Source organism: Ascaphus truei, chromosome 2 (assembly GCF_040206685.1).
Source record: "Ascaphus truei isolate aAscTru1 chromosome 2, aAscTru1.hap1, whole genome shotgun sequence".
NCBI classification, from domain to species: Eukaryota; Metazoa; Chordata; class Amphibia; order Anura; family Ascaphidae; genus Ascaphus; species Ascaphus truei.
In genome coordinates, this window is record NC_134484.1 from 392,388,312 (window position 1) to 392,400,714 (window position 12,403).

The 12,403-nt window shown below is 39.7% G+C and overlaps 1 protein-coding gene across 1 annotated transcript in view; it reads left to right on the forward strand.

Annotated features, from left to right (window-relative positions):
* The window catches only part of THSD7A (thrombospondin type 1 domain containing 7A), a 665,741-nt gene that overhangs the window by 621,759 nt on the left and 31,579 nt on the right, over window positions 1–12,403 (forward strand). Inside the window, exons 19-21 of the mRNA XM_075587236.1 lie at window positions 6,287–6,428; window positions 9,981–10,096; window positions 11,872–11,989. Coding sequence (XP_075443351.1) covers window positions 6,287–6,428; window positions 9,981–10,096; window positions 11,872–11,989 — 376 coding nt within the window. The remainder of the gene's footprint in view (window positions 1–6,286; window positions 6,429–9,980; window positions 10,097–11,871; window positions 11,990–12,403) is intronic.

Genomic DNA, 12,403 nt, shown 5'->3' on the forward strand with positions numbered 1-12,403 from the left:
GTGGGTGGTGTCTGTACTTTCAAGTCTCCAACCCCTACCACATGTTCTGTAGTGAACACTGTCCAGTATAATGCTTATGCAGTCATCATATCCATTCTCTAATGATACCATTACTCTAGAGAGTATCCAGTCAGTACCCACTGTCCTTGTCCCTCTTGCAGCAGAACTGGAGTAATTTCATCTACCAATGCATACACCTGTATGGCAAAGGGCAGATTTGCATCTGAATTTTGAAGAGTGGGAGCTTGTTGTAATGACAATTTTAAATTGGTGTATCCCTGTTCACAAGAGTAGCCCCATGGTAAGGAATCTTTTTCAGTCTCCCTGTCCCTTTAGAAATGTATACAAAGGTTTCATTTTGGCTGCAAAATACAATGCGTCCTAAGAATTGACAGAGCGTGGTACATGTTTGTGGTCAAGGCAATCTCTCAATTGTGTTTTGTGGGATCTGGGGTTCTACCCCCAGTTTGAATGACAAGTCTCAAATATGAGATAGAGTCTCTCAACAACTGTGCTTTTGCAGGATTACATTTAAAACCTGCTTGCAGAATTAAGGTTAATAATGCATCCAGAAAAAAAGTCATGCTGCTCTCTTGTGGTAGTTTGTAAAAGTACATCATCCACATACTGCACAATAAAGTCTGGATGTAAAAATGGCTTTAGGACAGTGTTTTTCAACCAGGGTTCCGCTTGCATCCCTAAAGGGTTCCATGCAATTTTCTTGTCAGAGACCTGCATAGCGGCAGAGGGACCCACAGGCTAGGTCCAGCCGGATGTTGCATCCAACTTCCTGCATATGCCACCTTGGTGAGCCTTCCTGTACCACTGTCTGGGCACTGACAAGAGGATGTTGTGCGTAAAAACGGGGGAGGGTGTTATGAGTAAAAAATGGGGAGGGGGTTGTGTGTAAAATGGGGGGAGGGGTTGAGTGTGTGAGTAAAAATGAGAACAGGTTGTTGGGGTTCAGCAGAAATTCACAATGTAATTATATGGTTCCTTAACCAGAAAAAGGTTGGAAACCACTGATTTAGTATCTCAGTCAGACACAGAGGCAAAAAAGTAGGGCTTGAATTAAAACCCTGTGGTAAGGCAGTAAAAGTATATTGTTAGTCTTTTAATGTAAATGGCAATTAGCATTGACTGTCCCAGTGTACCGGCATTGAAAAAAAACCCTGTACAGACGTCAAGTGAATTATACCACTTGGCATCAGGAGATCATTTTGACATAAAATCTGGCATACTTTCCACCATGTTGGAGACCAACGGGTCACTTTATTAAATATTGTAATCAATTGTACATCTGCATGTGCCATTAGGTTTCTTTATAGGTCAAATACGTGCATTATTGGCTGATGTAAAGTCTCAGCACCCCCTGGTGTAATAGGGATGCAATAGTTCCATCTGCATAAGGTATTGCTTCAGTGGGTAACATACTGTTTTTGTGGGGGTGGGTCACGTCTCTGAACCAATTCTTTTATGTGGAAGAGTTTCCAATAATCTGTTTTCAGAATTGCCCATACAGGATATTATTTTAATAGTATCTGGGCAAGCTCAGGATCCAAATTTGCTAGTAAACTGGGTGAATCCAAGTCCAGGGACTGACTATCCGACTTCAGCAACTTAGCCAGCTCTTTCAGGAGAGGGGTGTAAGGGGACTTCTCCTTTTGGTTAGGTCCCCTATTATCCTATATATTGTGCCAGTCTCTTTTATTCCATTCTCTTCTCCCATCGTGTTTTGATAGTTTACAATAACATCTAAAATTAACAACCTTCATTATGGGCCCCAGCTGAAACCATTTTAGATTTGCAAGGTCGAGGGTCTGGTTCAGTATCATACAGCTAGTCCTGAAGGACTGTAAGAAATTGTTGATATGCGGGGCTAGATTTTAGAGTGGCACGCATGCTCCTGACCAAGAGTGGCATCCGGGCAACAGCTGAGGATTGAAAGCAAGAGGCACTCATACTAAGACCGTGATGTCTACGAAAAACTGGGAGATACAGATAATATTGTTCATTACATCTGCGGGAGAGTCCGTTATATTAATTTTCATAGATTCTAAAGTAGTTACATTGAATCTCCGGCCATTTCCCAAAAATCTTTAAACCTTTTACATTCTTTCATATGATGTACCACATATTTGGGCCCCTTGATAAAGGCCAACCAACTGCACTTCTCAATGGGGTGGGAGCCAGGCTTGTAAGAGTTTACAGGCATCCCTATCACCCAGATCATACTGATCTATAAGAGATTCAAAATATAGCATGTTTATGAAACTGGCAACGTAGAATCAAACATACCCAATAACAACTTTAGCTGTGTAATGTCTCGGAGCTAAATAAATGTATTCCTTAATCTATATCTACCCTGATTGCTTGCAATGTCAAACTCATAACAGTCAGACTCATTTAACTCATTGTCACCTTGGTCAGGGTTATCCTGACGGCGAGTGCTTTGATGCCCAGTCATATCCAAAGTTTGTAAGAAAGGTGTGGGTGGTCCCTGGATATGTGAATTCCTTGGTTGAGATATAAAGGGGCACAGTGGGTATAAGTGGAATAGAAACAGCAGGGATGGGGAAATTAGAAACAACAGGCACAGAGAAGTTAGAGACAGTCACAGGCGGAGTCTCATATTTGATCTAAGCCTATTTCCCCTTCTATATCTCGCCTGCAAGCTGAACACTTAAACTGAAAATCATTTGATCCCTTAACTCACACTTTCCCTGACAAGCATCCAAATCCTTCTGCAGCTTTTGCTTGTGTTCACATAGTTTTACAATTGTATCCTGCATCTTTTTATAAAGTAGTCACAATCATTCTGTCCTTGTTTGCTACTATTTTCCTGATTTTCTATGAGCACCTTTAACATTTTTGATTTTACTTCCTTTTTTCTTTTTGGACAGCTTGAAGCTTTTGAGCCCATTTTAAAGTAGCTATATATATATATAAAACGAGGCGCGTTATAACGGGGTTTACCTGTATATATATATATATATACACTGGCGACACATTTTATTCGAGCTCTGCTAGTCCCACGAATTCGGGTATACCCGGGTGTATTGAGGTTTGTGACTGTTTTCTGCCCGAGTGCATTGGGTTATTTCCAGGCAGGGATTGAAGCATTTTATTCCCGCTGGCTGCAATACTGCACAGTATATATATATATACTGCATTACAATTCATGAATTTATGCCATCTGGTAGACACGTGAAGCATTGCAGCCTATTAAATCCTAATCATTATCATTTAACAGATCAGCCGCCCGTCAGCCAGGCATGAACCCAGGCTGGGAAGGCAAACACAACGGGGCTTGTCAGAGGTGAGGAGCGGCGCATTCCAGGTATCTGCCAGGTACATACTGGGTATTTGCTCGAATAAAGTGTGTCGGTGCAGTATACAGGTAAACCCCGTTATAACGCGCCTCGTTATACCGCGATTCGGTTATAACGCGGTTTTCCCGTGGCTCCCGTTTTAAAAAAAAAAAAAATTTACACACTGCACACACTACACACACTCTCACTGCACACACTGCACACACACTGCTCATTGCTCACACTGCTCACACTGACACACTGCACACACACTGCTCATTGCTCACACTGCACACACTGACACACTGCTCATTGCACACACTGCACACACTGCTCAAGTTTTCTCCCTGTACCCCCCTGCCTACTCTCCTCACATTGCTCATGGGGTTTTAAAAGTCAGGAAGTGACTATACACAGGGAGAGAGTGACTGCTGTCACAGCAAAGGGGGACAGAGAAGAGTTCTCACCAGCTGGTAAGCTGGCACAGCCCCCTAGGCCCGCTGGACAATGGTTGCGGAGCCTGCTGGGACTGCCTGGGTTGTTAATCCCAGGAAGAATAAGGAAGGACGAGAGACTGTGCTGAAGCGGGGATGTCCTGTCCTTAACATTGTATTACAGAGGAGAAATTCTTTGAGCTCTCGTGGGGCTGAGCTCCCCTAGGAAGGTAGGCTGCGAGGCCGCGCAGAAGCGGGATGTCTGCTCCAAACCCTGGAGTAAGATAAGCGAAACACTTTATAGCTGTGTTCAGAGACTATATATGTTCAGCTATAATAGTACCTGTTAGGGGTTGTAACCAGCTTAGATTCCCATCCAGTTTGTAAGGGTTGAAGCTAAATGTGTAGTTATTCTCCTAAAAGGAGTAGGAGTTTATTTTATGATTTCTTTTTGACTTAAAGGGTCGGTGGGCCTGTTAGTGTATTATTTATCCCTGTAAATAAACCCCATATAGAGAAATACTAAGTTTCCTGCCTTAATCTGGGACTAAAAGATGCTACAACGTGGTGTGGGCATCACAATATATACAGTATGTATAATTAATTTCCTTTGGTTCTTTTTTTAAAATACATTCAAAATATATGATAATAGTATTATGCATTGTACTTATTACTATTTATTAACTAATGGTTTATAATTCATGCACAGGTTAATAAGGTTATAATTTAATCATACTTTTGTTGATAAACAATAATATATATAATTTGGCCACTGTATATTATTTATATATTACTTGTAAATGAATATATACTCTTGATGTGTGTATTATTGGTGGTGTTTTGACTTGTTAAGTGTAAAGGTTATATAAAAGGGAGTGAAGGGAGGAGGTCCACTAACCCTGATGGAGCTACAGCTATCATAACGCGTTGTGTTCATTTATGGGGGTGATTTCAACAAACGTGGTGACGTCTGACAGATGTCAAGGTGGAAGTAGGGCCGTTGGTAGGGTATTCGGCACTCTAGGCAAACTTTCAGCCTTAGGCCCCACCCAATCAATTAACTTTCGGGAAAAAAAATTCTAACTGAAAAATTATCCTCCACAATCCCTGACACTCTCTCCCCCACTCTCCCAAAACTCTATCCCCACTCTCCCCAACATTCTCTCTCCCCCACTCCCCCTGACACTCTCTCCCCCAAATCTCCCTCTCTGACACATTCTTTTCCCCACTCTCCCTAACACACTCTCTCCCCACACTCTCCCTGACCCCATCTCTCCCCCCACTCTCCCTGAAACACTCTCCCCCCACTCTACCTGACACACTCTCCCCCCACTCTACCTGACACACTCTCCCCCCACTCTTTCCCCCACTCTTCCTGACACACTCTCTCCCACCACTCTCACTGACACTTTCTCTCTCCCCACTCTCCCTGACACACTCTCCCCCCACAGGACAGAACACACACACAAAACAGGACAGAACACACACACGTACAAAAAAAACAGGACAGAACACACACACACACAACAGGACAGAACAGAACAAACACACTGAGAGACACACAGAGACACCTCTCTCAGGTCCATGCTGCTGCCTCCTCTGCTTGGCACCACCCCATGTCTCCTGACAGCAACTCCTGATTGGCTGCATTACCCAGTTGCAAACAATCAGGATTGAGGAAACTGCCCAGCACCCTAGCAACAGCCCTGCTCTCTCCCGGCTCAGAGAAATTCTGCACTGGGTAAGGAAACTGCATTAAGCAAACTAAGCGGCCGCCTAGTTTGCCTAATGGTTAAACTGGCCATGGGCAGAAGTGATTCAGAGAGAAGCTGGCTGGGAGCAGTGTATACACAGATACTGAGGGTACCATGTTTGTTGGCTATCAGGACACTGAGTGGAAACAACTCCCAGGCTTAAACATTCACAGCAACCATGTAACAAAGACTGTGGCTTGGTTTCCACACTGCACTGTGCATATTGGAGAAACTTATTGTGATACTCTTGCATGCAAGTTAGAATTGTGTGATAATTTTGCTTTTAATTTTGTCCTATACTAACACTTTTCTCCATTCAATTTGACAATAAATATTGTGCAGTTCTTGCAATGTTCATGCAACTGTGTTTACTTATATCTTTCAAACTAACTCCATTCTGCATTAATACATCAACCTGCCCCTTGCTGTTTCATGATTGCACAGTCTCATCATATTACTCGGTCTCTCTCATAAGGTGGTCTCTTATGGGGGTCTTACAATCCAAGGTCCAACATTACATATTGTAATTAAGATGCATACTTGACTCAATAACATGTTTCTGCAAAAAATCTTTGTTATTATGTAAATTAAGTTGAAACATTGATAATGAGATGGTAAGGATTTTATGTCACTGATTGAATTAAACATTGTAGTTTGTTTAATTTGCCTGTCTAATACATGGTCACAGATTCTAAATAAACTGCCTATTAATAGGAATAACTTATGTTTGTAAACTATTTACCGCCAGTAGTTTGTTAAACTATTATTTATTTCTCTTTTTTTCAAGCCTTGTGATGGGAGTAACTATAGGGAAAGATCAGCGAAAGCTATTCGTCAGCCCGATGAAGGCAAAACCTGTCATGTTGCTATTGAAACTGAGCCGTGTAATCTGAATAAGAATTGTTACCACTATGAGTACAATGTCACAGGTATGGAAATATGACAAATGGCCAATTATAGATAGTCTAAGATATCAAAAGCCATATTTGAACAACACAACTAAATTAAAGTAAGTGTTCCCCGCACTCAAAAATTGAGAAAATTGAAGCAAATACAAGAACTAATCAAAAAAAAATGTATTTTACTACTAATTCAAGATTAAATATAGAGGTAGGGAAATCTCATATCACAAATGTATACAAAAAAATTGACATTGTGCTGTATATAGAATGTGGTACACAAGAAATATATACACGGAATGTCCATATATTGTCTATACCCCAATGGACTATACACTGTATGTCCAAATTATTATGATCCAGCAATGTACTAAGCACACATACTGTAGAACTCAAAAAGACAGGGAGAATAGAACACTAATGCAAAAAGGATGACACAATGCAAAAGAAAAGCCTTATGGGTGGTCAAATACTGGATGATACAAATGGCGTCAGTGGTTATTCAAAGAGTAGTTATCAAAAACAGCCAAACAGATGAGAGAAACAGAATAAAAAGGGGGGCAACGTTTCAAGGTGATTACCCTTTCTTCTGGCCTGTTCCCCCATAAGAAAAAAAAACACAGTACTTCCCTTGTGTTTAGAGTGAACGTCCTAATGTCCAATAGAATCTGATTGTGGGAAGCAGCTGCTTCTCCTGTGTCTGAATCGCTTGCTTTCAGGTGAATACCCATCTGCTGCCACAAACAGAGGAAGCTTAGATGAAGTTCAAAGTACCTAACAGGTAAAGTTCCTAATAGGAGAGGCAATGAGAGCATAAGCAATAGGACTCAACGTCGCCGGATTTTCACTGATGGGTGGCTGATGATAAGTCTCCTGCAAGACCAGAGAGTCCAGAGTCTAACAGAACACAGGTGGATAAAACTGAATGGACAAGAGTGGATAGTCTCAATATGTCAGAACAATATAGAAAGAAGTCATGACTAGTCCTCTGAGATCTTGGAGGAGATGAAAATTTAAAGGACTGGCTACTCCAGGGAGGACATCTCCTCCAGGATCTCAGAGGACTAGCAGTGACCTGTTGCTTCTGCTCACATTACCTCTCCTATTAGGAATTTTACCTTTTAGGTACTTTGAAGTTCATGCTTCCATCCATTTATGTCAGCAGATTAAATTGTGAACAAAGCTTGTCGAGACAAGAACAGGACCCCTTTGGCTAGCACTCAATTCCTAGAATAGTGATTGAATTAAAATATCTTTAATGGGTATGTAGTATGTAGTTAAAATAAATGGGACAATAACAGACATATAATTACTAGATGAACAAACACAATTAATAATAAGGAGAATGTACGTCACAGTTTAGGTGTAATCACTGACAGTCTTCAATTCAATAAATTGCCTGTCATGAAACCTGTGTATATGGTAGTCATTATACGGTTTAGCTCTTGATGGGCCTAAGTAGGTTATATCTGGCATAATTGTGTTCGCTATAATGGTGAACCTGTATATTAGTAAAGTATGGTATGTTGGTGGATAGATACAGACCGATTCTGCCACATTACTCTAATATCAGAGCATAAATTCCAAGGTGGTGAATAAGTACTGTACTTTCATTTAATAGTACAGTACTTGCTAAGGTATATACAGTAGTACAGGGGGTTAACCATTACTCTTTAATAGGCAGAATAGGAGGATAGTAGGTAGAACTCTATATCCTATTTTGACAAAAACTGCCCACTAACTTAGAATAGTTTGTTGGTGGATTAGCTAACTGAAAATTACTATCACATGATAGTGAATAAGTACATTTGTATAATAGTACTCACTAAGGTGTAGTACAAGGGGTTAACCGATGATCCCCTTTGGTTGGCAGAATAGGAGGATGGCAGATAGAACTCTATATCCTGTTTTGACAAAACTGCCTACTACAGTAGCTTAGAATAATTTGCTGATAAATTAGCAAACTAAAGCTGACAGACTGAGTTGTGTGACATATGTCTTCCCTATATTCAAATCTAATTGTATATGACATAATGGCTTTGGGGTGATGTAAATAGTACACTTCTCCTATTGTTGGAGTAAAGTCAAGAACATTAACATTTACTCGTAATATTGGAGTTATTTCATGAAAACGGTTTACAGCCCTTTTAATATTATTCAGGGCTGATGTTTTAGGAGATATTTCTAAACAAGAAAACTACCATGTAGAGTGTCAACTTACATAGAACAACGTGACATCTAACTAAGAAAATAGGATCTGAGCATTTTATAAATACACAGTGCTGTGTTTATTCAACATAACCTAAACTGTGGCTATGCATTATAAGCCCAACCTATATCTATAGAGACACTAAGGGGTTGAAAGGGTTGTAACCCGTTTTCATGAAATAACTCCAATATTAGGAGTAAATGTTAATGTTCTTGACTTTACTCCAACAATAGGAGACGTGTACTATTTACATCACCACAAGGCCATTATTCCATATACAATTCGATTTTAATATACGGTAGGGAAAACATTATTATTCTAAGCTAGTAGGCAGTTTTGTCAAAACAGGACATAGAGTTCTATCTGCCATCCTCCTATTAAAGGGGAGTATTGGTTAACCCCCTGTATTATATACCTTAGCAAGTACTATTATATGAAAGTACTTATTCACCACCTTGGAATTTATGCTCTGATATTAGAGTAATGTGGCAGACTTGGTCTGTATCTATCCACTAATAGACCATACTTTACTAATATATAGGTTCACCATTATAGGCAACACAATTCTGCCAGGTATAACCTGCTTATTCCCATCAAGAGCTAAACCCTATAATCACTACCATATACACAGGTTTCCTGACAGGCTCTTTTTTGAATTGAATTGAAGACTGTCAAGGGTTACAACTATAACTGTGACTTACATTCTCCCTATTATTAATTGTGTTTGTTCATCTAGTAATTATATGTCTGTTATTGTCCCATTTATTTTAACTACATACCTAGTAACGGTTATAGTTTAATTCAATCACTATTCTAGAAATTGAGTACTAGCCAAAGGGGTCATGTTCTTGTCTCAACAAGCTTTGTTCACTATTTTCAGTATACATGACTATTGCAAGAGCCATCCTTTCTCTAACCCCTTTCCCTTAACTAATTAGCAGATTAAATTCTTTTTATAAATTCTTTTTATCAATTCTGCTTCAATATTAGTCAAATTATTGCATTTCTTCATGCTATTTCATTATCCTTTACACCTTGACAAAGTGTGTCTGTTTGATTTAAAACAGCTGTCTGCATGCGGGGTGACAGCTTGTGCTCCCGCATAGCACAGTACATTTATGTGCTGCAGTGTGGTGTGATACTGGGCTTAGTGTAGGTGGGCTTGGTGAGGTGACATCCTATTTTAAATTCCCATTGCATTTCATAATTGTTTTATATTTTTGTCCAATAAACGATGGACTTTCCTGTGACAGTCCTAGTATCGAGTAAAGTATAGCCCCTCCATACACAATATAGTTTCAGCTAACTCGCAATATTACATTACTTCTGTAAACATGATCACTTTTTAATGTTTCACTGTGTTTTGTCTCTAGATTGGAGTACTTGTCAGTTAAGTGAGAAGGCCGTCTGTGGAAATGGAATCAAAACAAGAATGTTTGATTGTGTTCGCAGTGATGCCAAATCAGTTGATCTAAAGTACTGTGAAGAGGTGAGTGCCATTTCAGAAATTGGAACAATAACTACTTAAATGTATTACTTTTATTTATTTCTGTGGATGTTTGGCATCCTATTGACCAGACCATGGTCTGTAAAATAATATTGTTGTATTTTCTTGTTGAAGGCAGTTCAATTTGTTTTACCTTTTAACTAGAAATAGGTAAAGCATTTTTGCAAGCTCACAAATTTAGGGAATATTAGACATTCATAGTTTGAGAGAAAGATATGAGAACAAGGACAGCCGATGGATGCCCACCGCAGCTAATCAAGAGCAATCCTCCATCCCTTCCAAAAACATAAGAGGGTAGCAAACTATGCCCAGGGGCTGTGATGGAAACTTGCAGAGAAAACTGTACCCAGAAATAGGCATCCAGGGCCAAGGAGGGGTTTAGAGGTGAGGAGTAGTTCAGAGGCAAAAGGATATACTGTACTGTAGATGGTGGGCACAGTACAGAGCAGGCCGCAGGCAATTGAATGGTCAGACAGGCACAGGTCTAAAACAGGACATCTGGCAGTGAGAGAAGGGTCCAAGTTGAAGAGGGAACCATTCACAAATGAACCGGAGTACCAGAGAGGCAGCAAGGAACAACAGAGTGTAACCAGAAGCAGGGAGCATAGTAGTTCCTGACTTTTCTAGCCCTAACCCAGGAAATGACTCTGCTGAAAAACAGCTGCAAAAACAAGAAACCAGGGTAGGTCCAAGGAATTACTCCCGAGCAACATGGTCAGCTTGAAAAACCCAGTGAGTACTAGGACGGAACCGCTGTCTGGACATAACAGTGAAACTTTGTTAAAAACTGCCACCCATGAATATATTACTTAAAAGTACCTTGTCACCAATGTTTGTGAAAAAAAATAGTGAATATTGGTGCATTTCACAAGTATTCACATGAATATTGACAAGTCCACATTATATAACCCTGCAAAACGATGAAACAGCATTAGCTCTAAGCTCTAAGCCAATTCGCGAATCTCTTAAAATATTTGCTGAAACTTTTGTGACGTGAACCAGGATAGGTTCGCACAGGTCTACTGACCACATAACCAGATTTACATTCAAATAAGGTGTCAATATGCTTCTAAAATGGAGATTCATTTTCATTTTTGATTGATTACTTGTATTTCTGTCTGTATGTCTTAAAATCTCCTTTGAGGGTTATTATAGATACATCAGCCAATGACTGTTCTGTTTGAAAAAAGTGTTTTCCCTCAGGATTTGAAAAGTATGGGTGGTAAAAATATTCACTACTGTAGTACTGTACACTATTAATAAACTAAAACAAATGCATTTATTGTTTTCATCAAATACAGTGTTGATACAAGTGTTATTGTCTTAATGAGTCCTTCTATGTTTGTGTGTATTACATTTGTTTTACCAATACATGAACTTGGGGTAATCCGAGGTCCTCCAACTCCTTAAAACCACTAGTTCCTTTGATATTTGTAGTTTTTCTTGTACCGATTTCAGACATGGAAAAACTTTAAATATGGCCACAGGATCACCAGGCAGAAGTCAGTTACCTCCCAATGATGTTACTGCTCTCTATTGTTAACAGGAGCAAGCTTGGCCCTGGTAACACTATTTGTTCTTAGTATAGAATTCTTCTCTGGTGAAATAAAGCTAAAATATCTCAGGAACCTAGAGGTTCTCAGAAGTTATGGGACTGCGGATCAGCTCAGTGGGATCCTCTCATTCAGGTAACTAAATTAAACACAGCAGTAACCATACATTATTTATGTAAACTAAAACGTCATTTTTTAATCTAGCTTGGATTAGACAAGACATGGCAGATGAACACCTCTTGTGTGGTGGAGTGTCCTGTGAACTGTCAACTCTCTGATTGGTCACCCTGGTCCGAGTGTTCTAAAGAATGTGGCCTTGCAGGTATGTTCTGTTATAAGCACTGGGAACAGTCTACATTCAAAAACAACATATCATTGGCACCGCTAACTGTGCGTTACCAGTCAATATACAAAAATAGAGAAGGAAATAAGTACTGTTCATTAAACATTAAAATAACATAGGAGACAAATAAGTACTGAGCATTAAACATTAAAATAACTTAGGGGTGCATTCACGAAACCCTGCTAATGGGTTATCGAGATCGGTTGAAGTTAACTGCCATTCTGGTCAATGGAAGTTAATGCCGATTAAGCTCCAATATCGTGCACCCCTCCCTTAGCATTTTTATGTTGATTGCTTTTACATTATTTGTATTGCATGTACAGTATGACTGCATGTCATTTAAATTGAAAAAATTATAGCATTCATTGTACATTTTAACCTGATGAGTATAGT